This window comes from Perca flavescens, chromosome 21 (genome assembly GCF_004354835.1).
Source record: "Perca flavescens isolate YP-PL-M2 chromosome 21, PFLA_1.0, whole genome shotgun sequence".
NCBI lineage: Eukaryota > Metazoa > Chordata > Actinopteri > Perciformes > Percidae > Perca > Perca flavescens.
The window spans coordinates 10468259-10492154 of NC_041351.1; the positions used below are offsets into that span (position 1 = coordinate 10468259).

Sequence of the window (23896 nt, forward strand, 5' to 3'; positions counted from 1 at the left end):
TGGGAGATCAAGTCAATCACGGTGGGGTCAGAGAGGGAGGGCCGAGCCACCGAAGGCCCCTTCAGGCTGAGGCTAGAGATAACCACTGCTGCAGGTGAACGGAGAATACACCATCTTCTCGATCGAGTACGTATCAGCACATCTTACTACTGAGATTACAGCTAAACGCTCACTGGATTTAGTTAATACGGTTTATTTTCTGTGTACAACCTTGACTTTTACTATGTGGACATATGAGTTAGACATCTGTTTATTGCTTTGAAGTAATCAAACCAGACTATTAGATGCACTTAAGGCCAATACAATCATGAGAGGCCCAGATAAATTCTAACTGTGCAAACAAGACTATCCCTTTATGCAGCCAGGGGCTTGTCCTTCTCAGAGTCTCCCCCCAGTGGAGGAACACAGCAAAACAGACAACACAATTTGAGTGCTAATTAATGTACAGCCTGGATGCAGAGTGACATATGACAATAAAAGCTGGTCTTGTTAAATACTTTGCAGAAAGTTAATTCCTCAGCAGCTCTGACTGCGCAGGAGATTTAAGACACTGGAAGTGTTGTGATGTGAAACTTGGCAGGCAGAGTAGCAGTCTGGCCTCGGTGCATCCTTCATTTTTACACTGAATGGTCTTTATTCTTTAAGATGGCAAAGACACATGCACTGCAAGACACATTTATAATAGGATCTCTAGCTGAGCTTCACACATTTCCTCAACATTTCTTATCAAACAATTCAAATATCACTTTGTCATTTTTGACAACTCGTATGGGTGTTAAGAAAATAACGTGCAAGGCCAACAATATACTTTTTAACAAGTAACAGAGTGATAATAATAGCAAATATTAAGTAAAAGTTCCCCTTCAAGATATTTAAAAAAGATATGCTTTTCGTTGGAATAAAAAATTATGTCTAGTATTTCAAAAAAAAAAAAAATTAGTTGAGCATTCTGAAAATGAAATATATTGATTGATACCCTGATTGAAAAATCCTAAATCTATGAATATAAACTACTAGACACAAGATTCCTTCTACGTCACTGAAAAGTCAATGTCTAGTGTATGTGGGCTAGAGTTCCCACATTACACTTGTGTAAGTTGCATATTGAACCACAATTGGCTTCCAAACTAGCTGTGATGTCACAAAATCATCTTGCTCATACACGCCTTAAACTTTCAGGTGAGCACCGAGACATTTTTGAGTAGAGGTAGTCTTTAAGTTTGCTTTGAAGGCATTTGGGTCAACAGCCGCAACTCAAATTTCAACTATCAATAGCACATACATACTGTATTTCAAGGTATTAGTCTACCTGCCAGGCATACGGGAGAGGAATATGTTTCTTAGTAATTAGACGTTCCTGTTCTTGTGTAGTCCCCTCTGACCAATTACTGTTTGGCCCTGGCAGTCTGTCTCCAGAAGCTTGGGAGGCAGCCCTGCAGACAGCACGCTGACAGAGGGAGAAATACAACCAGCCCGGTCTTCTGCTTCGCTGCTGTTGGTTGCATTAGCTTGATGCTCTCCTCCGCTGGGCAGATTTACACCTCTGCTCCTGATTACATCCTTGGAGAGATCACATGTTACTGGTCTGTTAGAGCCAAAAATCACACTCTGCTGGGCTCACCATCAGCTGCTTCCTAGCGTAAGCTTTAAAATGCGGAAACTTGGCATAGGGAGAATCATGAAATGAGAATTCTAAGCAGAAATATTTCAATTCTAAAATTCCATAAACCTTTACATAACTGCTGCTTCAAGTCAACGGTGCAAAGATAATGTGGACATGATTTGATATAGTAGGGTGCTGGTGGTATCAAGACTATTCATTTAAATTTAAAATTATATTTACACAAGCAAAATGTTTATGTCACTTTGGCAATATTACTCATCCAGGCAGCGTGATGTGGCAGGCAGACTGCACTGACAGTATTATCCAGATGAGGGCAGCATTGCTTTAGACATGATACCTTCAGTATTGCTCAGTAAACCAAAATCTTTACACCCATATATCAACTATGCTGTGCAACTTCCTGAGAGGCAACATATATTAAAATGCAGAATCCGATGGGTGTATTGATTTAATCAGGCAGAATTTAAAAAAGACAGAGGCTTTAGAGTTTAGAATGAAAGTGATGAAATAATGTTCCACTGGCTGGAAGTCAATCTCAACAAGATGCCAGTGTATTATAATGTCAGATGTAAGAATATGTATGATAATTCATCGAATTGTGCCATTTAACCGTCAAAACTTTAACAAAAATAGTCCCTTGCTCTCAGTTGATTCTTTCGAGTTTTTCATCAATCTATGAAAAATATCTATCTATTCCATACTTGCACAAGAAATACTTCTGAAGCCGCTCAAAAATCTAGACATGAGATCAAAAAGACGAAATTACAACGATTTAATTAACTGGCTTAAATCAGTATTCTGCTATTGGGACAGCATGCCTGTGGCACTTATAAGGTGCACTAACTGGGAACTCTTCTTCCTCAGCTCTCCACCCCCGATCTCTAGGTATGTCTCCTAGCAACACGTCGCACCGACCGCCTGGGAAAACCCAGTGCTTCATAATAGCCTCAGCTAATATAGATCACCGCCACTTGGCTCTCTCCCTCAAACCAAGATAATAAGCCTGTGTACAGAATGTACATTTTGTATTTAGTGTTGAATGCAGCACAAAATAACAAGCTCAGATTTAAAATGCCAACTGTGCTCTTTGGTCCGGTGTTGACTAGTCTCTGTGCTTGTAAGAGCCGCTTGTGACAGCCACTCTCGATAAGAGAGTGATGGAGCGTCTGTCTGGAGTTTGTAAAGTTGGAGGCAGTACAGAAAAAACAGCATTAAAGTGTTCAATCAAAGGCTTGGCTACCAGTGCAGGTGTTTACTATAAGCTCCTTCGACAGACGCTCAAAAGGACAATTTCCTATCAGCAAAATCTCACACTAACAGTATTTGAAACATTTGAAACTTCACTAAAAGTAACTTAAATTCTCTTTGTATGAGTATTTACTGCAGCCCATTTAGAGTAGGGCTGCAACTGATGACTATTTTCACAGGAAACTTGACATTTCCGAGGCCAGATCCAAAGACCCCCTGGGGGCCCAATTAATCAACCAATGATTTCAGCTCTAGAGTACTGTGTCCACTGCAGTCCAACAAGAATTTATTCTGTCCAAAATGCAAAGAGATCAAATTTACTATGATTTAAAACAAGCCAAAGCTGCAAGTTCCCACATTTGACAACCTGGACCATCAAAAGGCATTTTTCCTTGAAAAATGACTAAACCGATTATCGAAATAATTACAGATTAATTTTGTGTCGAATGACTTATTGAATGACTAATTGCTGCAGCTTTAATTTAGAGACATGCAACTTAAACTGTATCATCATTAGAGATGGCCCGATACCATTTTTTTGCTTCCAGATACCGATTCCTGAACTTGCGTATCGGCCGATACCGAATACCGATCCGATACCAGTGTGTCATATATTTTATTATGTTTTAACAACTGTATACTACTATCCCTGTATGGATGTGATATTATTTCTATCTTTGTTGTCGGTCTGGCTCAGGTTAAACTCTTTGTGAAACATGAACAAACACAAACAATGCCACAGAACTTTCTTTCATTATGCAGTGTGACAGTCAGTTAGAATGGAAAAAGAACATAAATAAACTACTTTAATGTAGATTTTCTTTAGGGCTTTATTACGTTGTATCGGATCGGTGCATAAACTCCAGTACTTCCCGATACCGATACCAGTGTTTTAGGCAGTATCGGAGCCGATACCGATACTGGTATTGGACCATCTCTAATCATCATATCACTAACCAAGTCTTGATTTTACACGAACGGACCACAATTGAAATAATTCCACAGTATCTTGTCTCAATGATGTTATGTTTGTAAAAAAGAAAATCTTCAGTGAACATCAACTCACTGACAATGTTTAGTCCATATTTCTGAAAAGCAATGCAGATTCTCAACACAACAGAGTATAAAAACCAAAGCCCTGTTGTCGCCACACAAGCGATATGTGCTCTGTCATTTAACACAATCCATTCAGTCAGTTCCTGCATGACACTATCTGTGGCAGCTCCACCCAACATGGCACTGTCATGCTGACATCTATTGACTGCTGGTAAAGCTACATGTTTGTTTACAAGGAGCTATAACAGGCAGCTGTACATGTAGTTGGCAACAGGTGATGTGTATTAGGTCTTTTTCCTTTCTGTTCTGATGTTTAAGATTCCTTTTATGATTAATTTTATGGCATGTTCTTCTGTATTTGACAGTAAACTGTAAATAGTGTCAGTATACAGTGGGGGAAATAAGTATTTGACCCCTTGCTGATTTTGCAGGTTTGCCCACTTACAAAGAATGCAAAAATCTACAATTTTAATCATATGTACATTCTAACAGTGAAAGACAGAATCCCAAAGAAAATTCCAGAAAATCACATCATATGAATTTATTAAAATTGATAACCATCTGATGAGGAAAAACAAGTATTTGACCCCCTGGACAAACAGCATGTTAATATTTTGTAGAAAAGCCATTATTGGCCAGCACAGATGTCAAACGGTTTTTATAGTTGGTGACAAGGTTTGTGCACATTTCGGCAGGGATGTTGGCCCATCCCTGCAGACAGCCTCCAAATCATTCAGGTTCCGAGGTTGTCGCCTGGCAACTCGAATTTTAAGCTCCCTCCAAAGATTTTCAATCGGATTCAGGTCTGGAGACTGGCTAGGCCACTCCAGAACCTTGATGTGCTTCTTCTTCAGCCACTCTTTTGTTGCTTTGGCGGTGTGCTTAGGGTTGTTGTCGTGCTGAAACACCCATCCTCGACCCATCTTCAGCTCTCTCACTGAGGGAAGGAGATGTCGGTCCAGAATTCCACGATACATGGCCCCGTCCATCCTCCCCCCTCAATACGATGGAGTTGTCCCGTCCCCTTGGCTGAAAAGCACCCCCAAAGCATGATGTTGCCACCACCGTGCTTGACGGTGGGGATGGTGTTCTTTGGGTTGTACTCGGTGTTCTTTGCCCTCCAAACACGACGAGTTGAGTTGAGGCCAAAAGTTCTATTTTGGTCTCATCTGACCACATCACCTTCTTCCAGGCCTCTTCTGAGTCGTCCAGGTGGTGAATGGCGAACTTCATGCGGGCCTGTACATGTTTCTTCTTGAGCAGGGGACCTTGCGTGCGCTGCAGGATTTCAATCCATGACGGCGTGTGTGTTACCAACCGCTTTTTTGTAACTGTGGTCCCAGCTGCCTTCAGTTGATTCATCAGTTCCCCCTTGTGGTTTTGGGATGATTCCTCACCGTTCGCATGATCAGGGACACCTCACGAGGCAAGATCTTGTGTGGAGGCCCAGACCGAGGGAGGTTGGCGGTGGTGTGGTGCTTCTTCCATTTCCTGATAACTGCACCGACAGTTGATCTTTTCTCTCAAGTTGCTTTCCGATTCTCTTGTAGCCCATCCCAGCCTTGTGCAGATCAACAATCTTGTCCCTGATGTCCGTAGAAAGCTCTTTGGTCTTGCCCATGGTGGTGATCTTGGATGCTGGTTGTTTGGGTGTTGACAAGTGTCTTTTATACAGGTAACGAGGTGAGGCAGGTGTATTTGATGTAGACAATTGGTTTGGATTGGGGCTGTGTCTTAAAGAAAGACTAACTGGCTTGTAGGAGCCAGAATACTTGCTGTTTGTCCAGGGGGTCAAATACTTGTTTTTCCTCATCAGATGGTTATCAATTTTAATAAATTCATATGATGTGATTTTCTGGAATTTTCTTTGGGATTCTGTCTTTCACTGTTAGAATGTACATATGATTAAAATTGTAGATTTTTGCATTCTTTGTAAGTGGGCAAACCTGCAAAATCAGCAAGGGGTCAAATACTTATTTCCCCCACTGTATACAGGAAGGGAAAGGAGACTCCAGATGATAATAAGACTGAACTGTATTTATCCCGAGGGAGATTGTTGTACAGCAGTTGCAGTGCAAAGTAGGAATGAGTGGAAATATAAAGAGTGGAAATATAAAATATCAATAAGGGTGCAAGTATAAAAAATACCAATAAATCCACAATATATACAAAATGCCAAGAATATAAACAAGGTTAACAGAACACAGGACATCAAATTTACATAGTATGTAACTTCGGCCACCAGAAAGTTTTACATTTGCATCAAACAACTGCTGCCTTTGTCATACCAGATCTTTATCTACAGTATCATTACATTTGTAGCCATTGACAGTCAGTCAAATTGTCCACCATTTTGGTCCAGACTGATATATAAACTATTACATAGATTGTTATGAAATTTAGTTCAAACATTCATGGTGGCCAGATGATAAATCTTACTGACGTTGGTGATCCCCTAAGATTTTCTCTAGCGCCACCAGCAGGTTGACATTTGTAGTCCTGAGTGAAACTTCTCACCAACTTTTGGATAGAGTGTCATTGAATTTGGTACAGACATTAATTTGGTTTATGACCAAATACTTGTAACATTTGCTGTAGCCTCAGCTGTATTTGCTGCTAAATAGCACATGTGAGCATGCTTACACACTACACTTAGATCGTGAACATAGTAGACATTATACCGGCTTAACATCAGCATGTTAGCTTTGACATTGTGAGCATGTTAGCATTCTGATATTAGCATTTAGCTGACAGCACCTCTGTGCCTAACTAAAAAAGCCAGAAATACCATAGACAGCTGTGATTGGATATATGAAAGGCTGTTGCTTTATGGTAATATCGTCCTCTTTCATTATGCGAAGAAGACATTTACAGAGAAGCATGCACATTTGCAGCCTCACAGCAAATTAAAGTGTGTCAAGAGGGAAGGAAAATATACACATTATTCCAGGCTGAAATGACAAATGAGATGGGGATAGAGTGCGCTGTAAATACATTTCTCCTGGAGACAACGAGCTAGCTCACAGCTTTCCCCCCCACAAAGCCTCTGGAAATCCTCTCAATTAAGTGATGCATTTCCCTATGCTTTGAGGAGAGAGAGGGTGAAGCATAATGCCTAAGCACAAATCACTGCAAGCCTATTGAAATAGCTGCCAGTTAACTATGTAATATTACCACTGCTGAAATGCTTCACCCTTTATCCCTTTTCAATTGCAAGTCAATACTGAGTGTGCATTGGCTATTCTTGATAAGTGAATTATGCCATTGATGAAACTTTTTATTCCCACCTCACAACTTGGAGAGAATGTGCTAGGAAGTACATTGCAACTGCTAAAATTGAATTAAGTCACAGTTAAATGCACTGTAAAGTTTATGATTGCCACAGATATATTGCACTACGGTCTGGGCTGTGACTTGGCAACTTTGGGAGATTAGTATTGTTGTTCTGAAGCTATTCTTGTGTAGCTTTGTTTTTGAGTTTGCGGGAAAATAAATCCTCCAAATCACATTTGCAGCAGGTTTTACTCTAGGATTTTTAAGCATTTATGTTCCCTGTACCTTCACAAACCCCCCGCCAGCAAGATGCTGCCAATGCCAGGCATCACTGTGTGCCATGTATTTTTCTCTCTTTTTGCCAGTTTCATAAAACTGCTCTTGGTGAATCCCCAGAGCAACAGTTTTTGTATGCAATGTGTCAAGCCTCAGCCACAGAACCCTGTAGCTCCTTCAGAACACCACAGGCCTGCTCAAGGCAGATTTACAGCTGTACCATTTGGTATGATTGACCTCACTAAGCTTTGTTGCGTTTCAGTATTCTTGTCAGATTTTTCTTTTTTTTTTTTTTTACATTGTATTCACAATGTAGTTTTTGCCAGGACATAAAAATCACTTGCCACAACCTTGATTACACACAGGTGTTCTCTATTAAACTAATTATGTGAACAATTGGCTGCACCAGTGATGAGTCTGCCATTTTTCACAGAAGACATTTTCACATGTCGCAGAAGAAAAAGCACAGGTGTAAATAATACAATTAACGATGGCTGAACTCAATCTAGCTGCTTCAGTTTCAGGGTCCTGATATAGACCTTTTTCACGGCAGACATGTTGACATGTCATAGGAAAAGCACAGGTGTATTCAAAACCATTAATGATGGCTGCATTCCACTTAGGAGAGGTCCTGGTATTGTGCATGCTTACTCACTGAAATAGCTTACTGGGACACTTGATGGAATTGAGCCATCGTTAAAGTTTTTTCCTACTATGACAAGTCAAAAATGTCTGCTGTGAAAAAGGTCCATTGTGCATGCTGGTTTACTGTGTAATTACTTACTGGGTTACTTGAACTGTAGTCTATGTCGAGGACATTCCACTTCCAGGATTGTTCAGGTGCCACCGGAAATTCCACCGGCTGTTCCCTTTTTCTTTTTTTTTTTTTACACCTTCCGCTTTTTTTGTGTTGGCATTCTAAACTCCGTTGGATTTATGAGGACTACGGTTAACTGCTCCTCAGATCTCTGCAGGGTAAATCCAGACAGCTAGCTAGATTATCTGTCCAGTCTGAGTTTTCTGTTGCACTTCTATTTTGAGTTGGCACTGTCTTTGTGTCCAGTGCTTTGCACCGCCCAAGACAATTGTGATTGGTTTAAGGAAATGACAATAAACCAGTTTTTCTCCCATCCCGGAATGCTGTGTGGACTTGCCAGACCCTCCTCTGCAGCACTGTGGAATGCAAGACTACTTGAACTGAGCAATTGTTATTAGTTACACCTGTGCTTTTTTATATCCATTATTTTGGGTTGTATTTTTTTTTTCTCGAGTTCAATTTGAGATACTTGTAGACTTTTTTTATATTTCGACCCTAGTCTGCATGCAGAAAATGTATGCAATCGTCAATGTATAAACTGTGATCGCCTGCTTGTTAACCTTCATGTGGTTTAGCAGTGCGGTGGCTAACATTTTACACTTTGGCTTATAGCTATTGATCAACGATTTGGTGTGGTTGTTAAGTTAGTGGCCATTAATGGTCATTCATTTCTCTCACAGAAGCTTTTTACATTGAATCAATTGAAACCATAAACAGTTTGACGCTCAAGTTACCATGTAGTGGGTCAAACGCGCCTTAGCACTGCGGAAAAAAGACTTTAATGAACACCATCATGCTTTGTTATTGTAAGCATAGTATGGTACTGCACTGAAGCAAGGGTAATGGTCCTGAGAGAGAGTCAGGTAGTCGAGCCTTGTGTGGAACTGGAAATAAGAAAAAAGAAATAAAGAAACCATGAGAGAAAATAACAGTGGTATGATAGTAAAACTTGCATTTTTATTGAATATTACTTACTGTTACTTCTGTTTGCAGAGCAATTTATCATCTAGACAGATGGTCAAATGAAGGTCCTATGGAGCACAAACTGTACCTTGTACTCAGCAGTGGTAACGTACATAACAATGATCTGTCCTCACCAGGATTAAATGGTTTTACTGTATGAACATGAGAAAAGATGGAGCTCAGGTGGAGGAAACATGACAGGAAATGGAATAGATTGCAGATGAGTATTATAATCTTTAATAATGGTTTTTCAAAGCTTTACCATCTCTGAACCATTCAAGCCCCTTAGAATAATAGTCCTATAGAGAATTATATATACAAGTCGACTTATTTACTGCACTGAATTCTGCATTTTGATAGCGGGGGAATTACCAACATATTAATGAGACATTTTATAGTCTGACAAAATACCACCCATGAGTTATACAAGTGGTCTCTCATGATTTCTTTTCCCAAATAAAACTCCCAAGAAAAAAATGTCATTCAGTGTTCCTAATTAGGACGAGAGGTTTATAAACCCCAACTTTCTTGAGATGTAAAATGTAAAAAAAAAATGACAACTTCAAACAACAGATGCTACAGTTTGAGCATTTCTCCTCAGGCGGACACCCACTCAGTGTCAGCAGAATAAGAGAGCAGAGGAATATGAGCCAACTGGGGCAAACACTTCAAAAAGGTCCCACAAGCTGGTTTTATGGTAGACACAACGGGGCGTGTAAATACGTTTACAAAATGTGCAAATGAGGATTCAGAAATTAAAAGGTTCAATAGCACAATTTTACAGCAGCTTCCAGCCACTGGAGCACAAATAACAGCTGGAAACTGCTAAAAAAACAACAAAATATGTGTCTTTAGTTTTATTAATATGGGAAGGAAAATGACTAATAAAGCTGCATGATGAGAATCACAGGATTTCCTTCCAATTGTTAAAACAGATTTTTTTAGAGTACCTAAAACACCTCACTTCAACATACGGTATAGAGAGGCATTATAATTACAGACTTTTAAACTGCATGACTCAAATGCCATAATGCCATAATGTTCACGGTCACTGACATTTTATTAGTCAAGTTGTTCCACCGACACCCAAAGTGATGCACATTTTTACTAAACTAATTAAAGTGTAATTCAATTTTTAACTGCCACATGACATATAATTATACACTGACTATGGTTCAAACTCCAATTATTAATTTGGAGTCAAAATACATTAAACCTATCAAGCACAGAAAGCTGAGAACAAACTTGTCAGCCTGTGTGTCCTATGACACCCAATCAAAATTTTCAAATGACAAGATTAAACAAAACCATAAAAAATTATTAACTTATTCACATGATGTGTTATTACACTGCAGCAGTGTAATAACACATCATGTGAATAAGTTAATTTTTTATGTGCACTTTCGTGCACTTTAGTGCACTTTCTATAAAAGCAGAATAAAAAAAAATGCATGAAGCAGGACAAAGCTGGCACCTGCGGTTAGTTAGCTCATCTACACTGCTAAACTATATTTTAAATATGAGCCATATTCCAGATTCACACTTTCAGCTTTCAAAAAGAGAAATGATTGCTTGGTGAGCGGACACATTATGTAAATGAGATTTATAGAAGTCATTCCGTGGCATAACACGTCCTGGTATAAAACGCCTATGTGTTGCTAATGATGCGGCTGTTGCGATAGCTGTCGATCAAACAGGCAAAAAGCTTTGTTACCGCATGTTCAGTAGAAGTGAGGAAATGTGTACATATTGTTTGTTTCATAAATATATTAACACTCACATCAATTTTTAGCATCTCTCAATGTAGACAAAAAATAATGAGGCAGGCTTTTTTTTTTTTTTTTTTTTTTAAATACATACATTTGAAAGTTTATTCAAAAGTCATGTCAGTAGTGGGAACAGTCAATATTATTGAAATTCAAGGTTACAGCAATCTAGGACAAGGTCTGGACAATGATAATGCGATAGGAGTTAGTTGTATGTGCACTCCAAAATTTTACCAATAAAATCCATGATATGTTCTCACATACCAACTCTGTAAAGTCCCTGTCAATTCAAAACCTACAAGCCCTTTTTTTTCTTATATAAATGCCACTTGATCTAATGATACGTTAATACAAAAAGAGTCATGATCAAATCACATACAAATAAAAAAAATGAAATAAAATAAAAATCATATATACAAACCTCTGTACATAGTGAGAATATGAATAAAAGAGATAGGAATAATTATTTAATGACCTATGTGCTCTCATATACTTGAGAGTGGGCCAGTATTGGAAATCTGTCGGTCCAAGCTTATCGGTCTGAACATAATGTCCTGATAAAGTCTTGAAGTGGCATGGTGTCGGGCATAGACGACATCTACAGCATAAATTCAGTGACTACTCATCTGTGCAACATGCTCCCTGTGGTAGACTGCATCATCGTCAAACTGTAGGCAAAACAAGATAGGAAGAAAATTAAAATAAAAAGATAATAAGAAGGGGCGGGCTACAGTGAGGTATTCATCTTGTCAAGCTGGGACAGGGAGCGAGGATTGTGTGGGTAAAAACAGCCGCTTTTTTCGGTGAGAGCGGTTACTGCTGATGTTGTTTTTGTTGTGTTGTCAGTGTGATGTTTGGTCCTACTGTCAGCGTCTTTGTTCACTGTACAATTCCTGAATCGACGGAGGCCTGTTTCCTGGTGGTCTTTGGAGGAGGTGGAGGGGGGGTCTTGCTGGGCAGTGGAGGTGGAATGTGCTGCAAACAGACAAAACAGTAACCTTGAAATCGCTATTTTCTCAAATAAAGTCAACTTGGCTTTCCACTAAAATTCTAAAGTTAGGATTTAAAGCTTCTATCACTTGCAATTTGAATGACGTATGATGTATTTTAATACAAGGGCCAGGATCAGCTTACACAACATGCATGTCATTTAAGATTGACAATATGTTAAATTCTCAGACTATATGTTCGTCAGACTACATGTTGACCCTCAACCAATCATATCTTGGTGTCTGCATGACAGGAGGGGCAATAGAAAGGCTTTTTAGTGCAATCATTTGTTGCCTTCCATTCAGACACACAAATAGTTGTATGGAAGCGTAGTTTACGGTGGCCGACAGGGGCAAACGCACTGCAACTTAATGAAACACACGCAAATAGACAAAATACAAGCAAATTAAGAAAACATCTTCATAAATTTGACAACACTTGAAAAAATGTGCTGCAAATACAAACACAACCAAATATACAAACGCGCTGCAAATACACACAACACAACCAAATACACAAACGTGCTGCAAATACAGAAACGATGCAAAAAGAAAAGCACACAATCCCCGAAACAAATGCAAGAAAACCAACAACAAAAAACCCCGCTGCATATTATACAACGCAAGTCCTCCAGGCCTCTAGGGGGAGCGCTAAGTGGAACAGCTTGATTTTCGACCCCACGGGCAGAGAGTGCTTTGCCTTTTTATTACTACGAGTTTACAGACACGTCTCTGCTGATTGGGTATCACCTGTGACCTGAGCCAATAAACTAGAGACACATCCTCCAAACGAGAGAAAACATATCTCAAACATAGACTTAATATTTACAGTCTCTAATCTCAAAGCAGTTGCACACCGTTTCACAACGGTACACACCGTTCTGAGATTGAACGTGCCCCGGCGCTCTCTCTCTCTCTCTCTCTCTCTGGGGTCAAAAATCAAGCTGTTCCACTTAGCGCTTGAGAGGGAGTTAGATTGTGTCATGTTACACGTGTCAGTGGCATGTACTTCCGTATGCCAATATTACGTTCCATATGCCATATCAGACTGATGAAGTGGCATATGTATGACACGCCAATTCGTATGCCATTATTGGCGTGTTATCAAGACGCATACTCGTTTTTTAGCCTGTTTATCAATGCCGTTTGGCCTCCATTGGCTTACATTACCTTGCGATTGCGTGTGAATTGACGCTGTAGTGAGTAGTATGAAAGGGCAACCCAACCCAACCCGCTGTTGTTTTCCTAAACCCAACCATTTCTTCTTTTCCTGAACCCAACCCACGTGTGCCGTAGCCTCGCGATAACACGTAGCCTCGTGAAAACACGCCACTTGGCTTTAGGAAAGTGCCACATGCCAGGACATGCCACTTCCGGCTGCCACATGCCACTTAAAAATCTAACTGCTACTTTAGCGCTCCCCCTAGAGGCCTGGAGAACTTCCGTTGTGTAATCTGGATGCAGCGTTTTTTTGTTGTATTTGTTTTCACAGTTTGTGTGCTTTTCTTTTTGCATTGTTTCTATATTGCAGCGCGTTTGTGTATTTGGTTGTGTTGTGTGCATTTGCTGTGTGTTTGCTAAATGCTGCACATATGTTATCAAATAATTGAAGATGTTTTCTTAATTTGTTTGTGTTTTGTCTATTTGCGTGTGTTTCATTAAGTTACAGTGTGTTTGCCCCTGTCGGCCACTGTAGTATTTTCCTTCTAGACAACCCAAATCTATTGGCCATGTTTGGGCTGATATCTTGTAACCTGATCCTGGCGCAACACTAGACACCTAAATCTAAGCTGTTTTCTAATTTTGGTAAATGTTTTTTAATCAATAATGTTTGCAAAAACCGGCCTATATTAGTTGAGAAACACAAATGTTCATTAATTATCCATTAGTCAAACTATGAAGTTATTTTAATTAATATACTTCATATTTATGTGGTCGAAAAATGACAGATTGGGGCTTTAGGATAATAAAGGAGAATGGAGATGTCTGTGCTATTCTGTCTACCTGCATGCTCTTCCTAAGACACCTGAGTTCACAACAGAGACAACAGACAAGGAGTAATGCTCGTCAAATGACCTCACCTCTGCCTCCATCAAGGACTGTAAATGAAGAGCGGCTGTCACTCAGTCTCTGAACATCTGCTCTCACTACACTACTGCCGCCTGCTGCCACACTGTCTGTACAGGCTCCGTTTTACTACCTGTCCACGGGCCGTGACAGTGGATAAATAAGATTAGTTAACGGAGTGGCGAGGCGAGAGGATGGCTAGCGTAGACATCGGTGAGTGTGGAGAGACGAGCGGCTGATTAACAGAGGGAGAGCTCCTGATGGATGTGAGAGGTAAAGTAATCATCCAATCAATCACGTCTGAGCACCGGGCTGGCTGGAGGGAACAAGTATAAATAACAGCGGGGTGGACAGGAGGGTGTAGGCCCTTGCTGCCAACTGACTGATGCCTACACTCTTCTGTGACACACATTACAAAAGTGACTCGCAAATGTTAGTGTGAAACATGCATGAACAAACAGAGACGTGAACGCACACATTAGCACAGGAGGTACAGAAGTAAGGGATAGTGGAGTAGGTTGACCCGAATGTCAAGTGCGTGTAGCAGCCTCTTGTTTCATTACGAGTGCCATGCATCATTAAGGAGCTCCTCTCAGCCCTAATTAAAACACCTACCCTTTGATGTGGCGGGGGTGGTGGAGGCGTCGAGGGACTCGTCAAGTCTTGATTATCTAGCAGGTTGCCGTAATCAGCGTTGCTGCCTTTCACTGGCAGCGGAGGAGGGGTTTCACCTTTGTCAGAACAGCCCATCCCGTTCAGCTCGAGTTCTGTGCAAGAGGGCGCTCATCAGCTCACAGTCATCATCAAACTAGATTCGCAAACAGTACGGATGGGACCCAAACATGGCCTCTTCCTGATGAATTTCCTATCATTCAGACTAATTGTATGTTTTACAAAAACATTTTTTTTTTTGAGAACACACACACACACACACACACACACACACGGGAACCTAATCTATTTTACACAAAGAAAAAAACAGTTCAGTAGTCATGTGATTATTACTCAGCTGTTTCATGTTTTCAGTGGCTCAGAAAAGCTAGTAAGTGGATCTTAACATAATGTTTTTGTCAAAACATTATTTCCACGGTCAAGTATGAACCTTAATGCCCAACCCTGATGATGTCATCAAGGTTATCTTGGCTTTGAGACTACAAATTTGGTAACACTTTACTTTAACTGCACTGATTAAGCAGTTAAAGTAAGTTAAGTGTCACCACTAATGTATTAAAAAGCCTGTGTTACAAACTGAAGGCCTGTAATTTGAAAGACTTTGGTACTTACCAGACAGGGAGGGTTTAAAAAAAGATGCTATATTATTATTATTATTATTATTATAGGAAGTGTAGCATCCACTGTTTCTGGAGCTTTACCGATACAATCAAGTAAAAGTCAGGATATCTCTGCCCTTGCTGCATTGATGTTCTTTAAACATTCGTCTCTCCCAAGTCCCTCGACTTTTTAGAAGTCCAATACTAAATCAATGGAGCGTTCCCTTACAGTTGCTACAAACTGAAGATTGTTATACATGAACACTGTGACTTAAAGATGCTGTCATAAAACTGATTTGGTCAAATAATAAATTACATCTCAGCATAACTCATCAGGGATAATGGGAAATCTGAAGCAGCGTGTCTCACAATGCAAAGAATTTGAATTTTAAAGCAGCAACTGTAGAATTTTTCTCATGAATATCCTTGATGAGCGAATTAACACATAGAACCTATAATGAGTGATTCTGGTGTAAGCAGCCTGTGACAAAGAGACAAATTTAGAGGTTAATGTGTGGTGCTGACAGCTACAGTATGATTTGCATGGCCATTTAAAGAAGTGTAGCTAACATGACTCCTAGCGCTCTGTTTTAGATCAAACTGAGCATCATCGTGTATACCAGGGCACGTGGTAACAGTGACGCAATAGGTAAAACAAAAGGACCTACAGAGATTGTAGATCAAGTCAAAAGATAATGTGTGTTTTAATGGGAGTGAGAATAAAGTAAGATTGCTCATACTGGAAACAGTGTGAAGGCTAAAGGAGGGTTTGCTCCTGGGTGTGATGGGCGGAGGTCCCAATGAGGAGGAGGAGTTGGAAGAAGAAGAAGGGGGTCCAGGAGACACGGAGAGGCGTCTGTCTCCACCAATTTGGCTGACAACTTGACTCCTTGGTCTCTGAGGCCGCAGGGGGCTGATCTGAGTAATCATGCACAAACAAAACAGAGAAGTAGATGCTATCAGGAATCAAGTTGTTACTGAGTGCTCAATGTAAAACAACCTAAATGACACAACAAGCCAATAAGGCCGAACTGAGAACAAAATGTAATAGCTGGAACATGAGTTGAGTCTATGGTGAAATATAACAGAAGCATAATAAAATATAATTTAAAGGAGAAAATTTGTTTCACATCTCCTTTGGGACTGTTGTGTGTGTATCCACACAGATATTAAGTTGACTATTTGCATTCCTGAAGGAGAAACCATTTAGATAAATGTGCTCATTGTGTTGCAATATCTTATTTGTGGTTAGAAATCATTGTTTGCTTGCAAAACTGCTTTCTCCCAGCTTTATTATGGCAGCAATTTGAATTTGAAAAGATATGTCCTCAGGGCTATTCCATACTGTAGGCTACATTAACAAACATGTTTGTAATTGGCCAATCTCAAACAGCCAGCCACAAGGGAGGCACTGAAAATAACAACACACTTCATTCAGGGATGTAATGCTTTTTCCAGAGCACTAAAACACAAAATTGACATTTGTATTGAGGGTGAAAAAGCAATTTTCCAGATTATAACTTCAAACTACTATATCCTACAACTTCTTGGCGAGTACCGGAGACCCCTGGGTGCTCTACCCTTGACCCCGAGGCAAGAGGCTCCTATCACAAGCCAGACGGCTCCACCACCGCCAGAGGCCTCTTCTGGATCCCATTCCTACCTTTATCTTAATGCCGTTAGCCAGTGATCATTCCCACTGGGCATGCAGAACGAAGTGATACTTCTCTGCTGTAATGGACACAGTAGTTGTGAAGAGGGACATCAGCACAGTGCGGGGGGGGATAAGGGGTAGGGCTGCACGATATGAGGGAAATATGTGATAAAGTTGTTGCACAATAACGATATTACTTGGGATAAATAAACATTATTAAATTATTTATTATTGTTATTAAATTGTACTCAGTTCTGCATTTCTGCTGCTTTCAATATTCTGCTAAAATACAACAAATTGCATATTGGATTTAAAACAAATGAAAGGAAATAATTTCCAACATTCTTTGTACATATTGAACATTGAATTGAATATAAAAGGCACCACTAAAAAAGAACAACATTTACATTTTAAAGTGCAGTTTTCTACTGATATTTTCTTTCAACAAACACAAAAAATCTCTGAGTGTCTTTCGCAATATGTCCCAGCCTTTTGCAATGTGTATATTGCACTAGTTGATATAGCGATGATGATAAAGAATCGATATATCGTGCAGCCCTAACAGGGAGTGGTAGAAATAAAGAGAGAAGGGCCAAAAATTTGTGAGAGGAGAAAATAAAAACTAAGTAAAAAGGGTAAAGACCCTGCTAGAGATACAATGCTAACTGCAACCTGTAATACTTCAGGACACCAAATTCAACAAAGGCCTCCCACTTCTCTGTGGCAAAATAATGTATACTGTATGACATGGAAAATGTGGTGCAACAGTTACACTAGAAAAAAAGTCACAGGATCAGTAGAAGTCAACAGGATTCAGCCTCAGAGGACCATAAAGATGCACAGAAAATAGTGTAGTAATCTACCACTTAATTATTTTGTGTACAAACTTAACAACTTGACATAAGAGTGGCGCTGGAGATATGCTCTTTGAGTCCAAAATGGAAATGATTCAGCCTTTGGGAGCATGAATGTGCTCGGCAAACATCATGGTAACAAGCCAATTAGATTTAGATTATTCTTATATAGAAGAAAGGTGGTGGCCTGATTGCGGCCTGATGCTTAGGAACCACAAATATACAGGAATTAACAAGAAACAGTGGGAAAAGGCTTATCAAATTGGTCTGTACTAACACAAAAAAGGAGCATCATGATGCTGGTTAAGGGAAAGCACCGAGCTTGAAACACAATGCAACGCAGAGCAGCTGCCAGTCCAAACCTCTTTGTGTTCTTTGTGCCAATAGGCCTGTAGTTGTGCACATATTAGGTTCTCTCACTTTTTCTGTATTTCACATCACCCCTACTTTCTTCTTTGTGAACCATGAAAACTCACAGCAAATTGTCAATGCACTTGCATAGGTACAAGAAAGAAAAGAGGAGAGGAACAGCAGAATACAGAATGGTTCAGTAAAGCAATGGAAAAGAATTTAAAGTAAAAACAAAAGTAAAGGCAGAGAGAGAAAGAGGGAAATTTCTAGTAAAGGTCACATTTTCAGTACCGTCTCTGACAGTATGACAGCTTCAGCGGGCTGCAGAGTGATCTCCGTGGTCTTCATCTCTTTGTCAAAGATCTCCTGGTGCTTACTGTTCCTCTTCTCCTTCTTCTTCTCTTTGCGCTCCCTCTCAGGTTCATCCCGGTCCAGCTTGTCCTGAGACTTGGTGTGCAGCTTCTTTGGCAAGAGAGGCTCCAGGGCAAAACTGAAATCAAAATAATACGATAATGGTTCTCTTAAACAGTCAAGCAGGAATAACTGAAATAGTTATTAGCATAATTCAGTGGTTCTCAAATTTCTTTGAATAATGTGCCCCCTTTGAAATATTCTTTCATTCAAGTATCACCCGACCAGCACAAAACATTTTCGGTAGAAAAAAAAAGCCTAGCTATATAAAGAGGTACAATACAGCACTGTGCCATCAGTATCTGGTTTACTAAACATAAGATATTGTAACTGAAGTGTATAATTTATGAAAATGTTGTACTATATATATTTTATATATATATATAATTTAGGAACCTAATTTAGGCCTGGGATTGACTTATAGAGATAAGGACGGCAGGGATTATTACAAGACAGTAATCCAAAAACACTTTTCTAAACTGCTCAAATGGGATGACCAAAAAAAAATGCCAAGGAGGATGTATGGTATTTTACACCCTAAAGAACTGTAAACCAGGTGTTACCCATCTGAGCCAGGCCTGGAGGGGGAGTTGTCAGAGGAGATGGAGGTGACTGAAGCCACTGACAGCGGCCTCTGGGAGGAGGGCATGGTGAAGGAGCGCACCATGGACTGAGGACAAGGCCCCCGCCGTTCGTCTGCTGCCGGCTGACACCACAGAGGAAAAGAAAAACGGAACAAAATTCAGCTTAGAAGTCAATGACTGCTTTGAAGTTACTATCTGTGCATTTTTATTTCTGTTTACAGTACTGGAAATATATAGTGTGTGAAGGTCATTCCCAGTATTATGCTAATTCGATGTAGAGCATAGAGCTCCAAATGCAGCGACATTATCAAACAACATACTATTTATTCCTGTACTTCTGTAAAAGGACTTAACAATGAACCCTTCTGTATTTAAATTTGAGTGAAGAAAGGGGTCATCATACATATGATTGGATAACCTTATTATCCCACCCTGGAAAGTGATGGCTTTTCTCTCATTTGAAAGGTGACTACCCTCTCCCTTTAAATTGAGCGAGGGCACCTTTACCTCAGGCAAGATTGAGGGAAAAGCTTGGCCAAGCAACAATTACATCTGTAAAAGAGGAGAGAGATGGGAGGTCGTCCCCAGCAGCATCCCACTGCACACAAGCTGACTTAAAAGTAAAAGCAAGTATGACATGCATGTTCTAAGTGCATCTGGAGGACATGCTGTTAAGGAACAGGGAACTCAAAATCGGAAATTTGTAGCTTATCATTTATTTTGATTGTGTTCTTGACATCAGCTCTTAAAAATTGTATCAAATCCTGGTTCGGACACTGGCTTTTTAAACAGTTTGGCAGTGCTTCCTCCCACAGGAAAGTAAATCCAACTAAGGAACACCACTCTCCTCAGTAACTTTTACACTGTGTGCCATATTTGTATTGATAGATGTTTTTCTGTGGCTCATGTCATCCTGTGACCATTATTTCTCTATGTACAGTGGGGGAAATAAGTATTTGACCCCTTGCTGATTTTGCAGGTTTGCCCACTTACAAAGAATGCAAAAATCTACAATTTTAATCATATGTACATTCTAACAGTGAAAGACAGAATCCCAAAGAAAATTCCAGAAAATCACATCATATGAATTTATTAAAATTGATAACCATCTGATGAGGAAAAACAAGTATTTGACCCCCTGGACAAACAGCATGTTAATATTTTGTACAAAAGCCATTATTGGCCAGCACAGATGTCAAACGGTTTTTATAGTTGGTGACAAGGTTTGTGCACATTTCGGCAGGGATGTTGGCCCACTCCTCCCTGCAGACAGCCTCCAAATCATTCAGGTTCCGAGGTTGTCGCCTGGCAACTCGCATTTTAAGCTCCCTCCAAAGATTTTCAATCGGATTCAGGTCTGGAGACTGGCTAGGCCACTCCAGAACCTTGATGTGCTTCTTCTTCAGCCACTCTTTTGTTGCTTTGGCGGTGTGCTTAGGGTCGTTGTCGTGCTGAAACACCCATCCTCAACCCATCTTCAGCTCTCTCACTGAGGGAAGGAGATGTCGGTCCAGAATTCCACGATACATGGCCCCGTCCATCCTCCCCTCAATACGATGGAGTTGTCCCGTCCCCTTGGCTGAAAAGCAAACCCAAAGCATGATGTTGCCACCACCATGCTTGACGGTGGGGATGGTGTTCTTTGGGTTGTACTCGGTGTTCTTTGCCCTCCAAACACGACGAGTTGAGTTGAGGCCAAAAATTTCTATTTTGGTCTCATCTGACCACATCACCTTCTTCCAGGCCTCTTCTGAGTCGTCCAGGTGGTGAATGGCAAACTTCATGCGGGCCTGTACATGTTTCTTCTTGAGCAGGGGGACCTTGCGTGCGCTGCAGGATTTCAATCCATGACGGCGTAGTGTGTTACCAACCGTTTCTTTTGTAACTGTGGTCCCAGCTGCCTTCAGTTGATTCATCGGTTCCCCCATTGTGGTTTTGGGATGATTCCTCACCGTTCGCATGATCAGGGATGCCCCACGAGGCAAGATCTTGTGTGGAGGCCCAGACCGAGGGAGGTTGGCGGTGGTGTGGTGCTTCTTCCATTTCCTGATAACTGCACCGACAGTTGATCTTTTCTCTCCAAGTTGCTTTCCGATTCTCTTGTAGCCCATCCCAGCCTTGTGCAGATCAACAATCTTGTCTCTGATGTCCGTAGAAAGCTCTTTGGTCTTGCCCATGGTGATGATGTTGGATGCTGGTTGTTTGGGTGTTGACAGGTGTCTTTTATACAGGTAACGAGGTGAGGCAGGTGTATTTAATGTAGATAATTGGTTCGGATTGGGGCTGTGTCTTAAAGAAAGACTAACTGGCTTGTAGGAGCCAGAATACTTGCTGTTTGTCCAGGGGGTCAAATACTTGTTTTTCCTCATCAGATGGTTATCAATTTTAATAAATTCATATGATGTGATTTTCTGGAATTTTCTTTGGGATTCTGTCTTTCACTGTTAGAATGTACATATGATTAAAATTGTAGATTTTTGCATTCTTTGTAAGTGGGCAAACCTGCAAAATCAGCAAGGGGTCAAATACTTATTTCCCCCACTGTATACAAAATACTAAATAATGAAAATTTTCAGATAACACAAAGTAATTGCATCAATGTTTTATCTGAAAAACAAAAAACATACAGTATATGTGGAATAAATGTTAAAACCAAACAAAGGAACAGGAGGACAGCAATCCTACATGATGGATTTCTAAAAGGTATAACAATATCATATTGTATGATGTGTTACATTACATAATTTAAGGCCGAACACACCAGGAGAAATAAAAGGCAGCAGATTACATTAGTTCCTGCTAGAAATGACCACACTGAGCTACAAATCACTTTTCATGTAACAGAAAGCTCCCAAACAAGCAAAAGCTCTTACCAGGGTTTTTACCCCATACTGTTTCTCCACCTTCTCCCGCAGTTGCTTGAAGCAGGCCTCTAAGCGGTCGTGGAAAGGCCTCAGCGCCTCTGTGACCTTCTCTCCGTGGATGCGAACACCTTCGGAGAGGTGCGGGATCTGCCGGGGGCAAAACAGTAGTGTAAGAAACCTTCACCCAACATACCCTAGAGAGATGAGAGGTTAGCTACATGCCGGTTCTCCATTCATCAGAGGAAAACGCTCCTGTCCCACCACATACATCCAATTTTACTCGCATGACTTTTGGCCCCTTGGCTGTGCATACTCAGCACAAGCAGTGAATGCATATCAGTCTGAGTGCACAGAGGAAATATCAGTGCAACCTTATCCAGGTGGAAGTAGACTATAGCGAAGGCTGTTGCCATGACACTCCCTCCCCCTGCCTCCACCTCCAACATTAACACATCATAACACAGGCATATTAAACAAGGCAATGAGAACGCATGGACAGACTACATGTATAGGCATGTACTGCATCCCATGGATGTTTTCCTCCCCACCTCCGACGCAAACAAAGATGAAATGCATCCTTTCCAGGACACTGCTGCCTCTCACACTTTAGGCAGGTGGTAAATAGCAAAATCTAAACGCATAACAGAAGCATCTCAGGTAGAGGGGGAGGGAGGGAGGGAGAGAGGGAGAGAGAGAGAGAGAGACAAAGAGAGAAAGAATGAAACTGCTGAAAACTAGTAATTAGGAAACCCCAGTGCCACAGTCAGTGTCAGCAAGCTCTGCTGACTAAATCTGGCAAGAGGAGGAAGCGTCATCCCTTGGGAAGAGAGTATTTTTTGGTTGAGATCACAGTTTTTTTTGTTGTGTTTTCAGAACCTGGTGTTTTACATGCCATCTTTGCCTGTGATAAGGCAGTGGAGAATTGCACAATAACTCAGAAAACCGGAAAGGATGTTAGAGTCACTTGTGGTAATAACAGACCTTTTCTTTCCCATGGCAAAAGTAGAAATATTTCATGATAAGTGAAAAATATTGTTAAAATGTGAAAGGCAAGCAGCTTATGCCTTTATGCTTTAGGGAATTACTGGAATTGTTGGGTCTTTGTACATTATAGAGTGTGGTCTAGACCTACTCTGTCTCTGTAGATGTGTGTCCTGAGATAACTCTTGTTATGATTTGATACTATAAATAAAATGGAATTGAATTCTATGAATAAGTCCCAGTCAGAGTGGTGCATTTGAACATTTCAATAAACAAGGAAACACTAAACTGCAGCGTGCATCTTGTGCCTCATCCTAAGTACAGTAGCTTTTTCAGCTAACAAATTCACCTGCCTTGAGCAAATGGAACAAAGAACTTTCTCTGGGTACAAAGAAGTGTGTGAAGTATCTGGCATAGGTAGGCCAGTAACAAGAAGAAAAAGAAGTGTGTGTGTGTCTGTGTGTGTGCGTGTGTGTGCTAACCTCTGATTCCCTAGTGACCGCTCGCCTTTCTTCCTTTTCTCTGAGGCCAAACTGCCCCTCCACAGCAGGCAACAGCAAGAACTGACTACACTCATCTTGCACACAAGGGCAATTAATTTTTTTATGATGCAACCTTTTGTAATAACCTCAAACGGTGCATGTTTTATTTACAGGTTTCAACAAATGGTGGTCTTATTAATGGATAAAATAACTAAAGCAGAACAACATCTATAATGTTGTAGCTTCAGGTTCTCAGCCATGTAATACACTGCACTAATACATTAAAAAGCATCATATGACTCGAGAAGCACATGGTGAGTAGATTGGTTTAAAAAGAGATACCAAGCATGTATCATAGTGTCTAC

General features: G+C 40.5%; 1 protein-coding gene across 2 annotated transcripts in view; it reads right to left on the reverse strand.

Moving 5' to 3' along the window:
- Window positions 1-11104: 11104 nt before the first annotated feature.
- Window positions 11105-23896, reverse strand: part of dock1 (dedicator of cytokinesis 1) — a 194072-nt gene continuing 181280 nt past the window's right edge. For both annotated transcript variants that reach the window (XM_028567274.1, XM_028567273.1), the window contains exons 47-52: window positions 22078-22215; window positions 19184-19326; window positions 18501-18699; window positions 16091-16268; window positions 14695-14846; window positions 11105-11998 (exon numbers count right to left, since the gene is read on the reverse strand). In XM_028567274.1, the coding sequence (XP_028423075.1) occupies window positions 11903-11998; window positions 14695-14846; window positions 16091-16268; window positions 18501-18699; window positions 19184-19326; window positions 22078-22215 (906 nt within the window). In that variant the 3' untranslated portion in view covers window positions 11105-11902. The remainder of the gene's footprint in view (window positions 11999-14694; window positions 14847-16090; window positions 16269-18500; window positions 18700-19183; window positions 19327-22077; window positions 22216-23896) is intronic.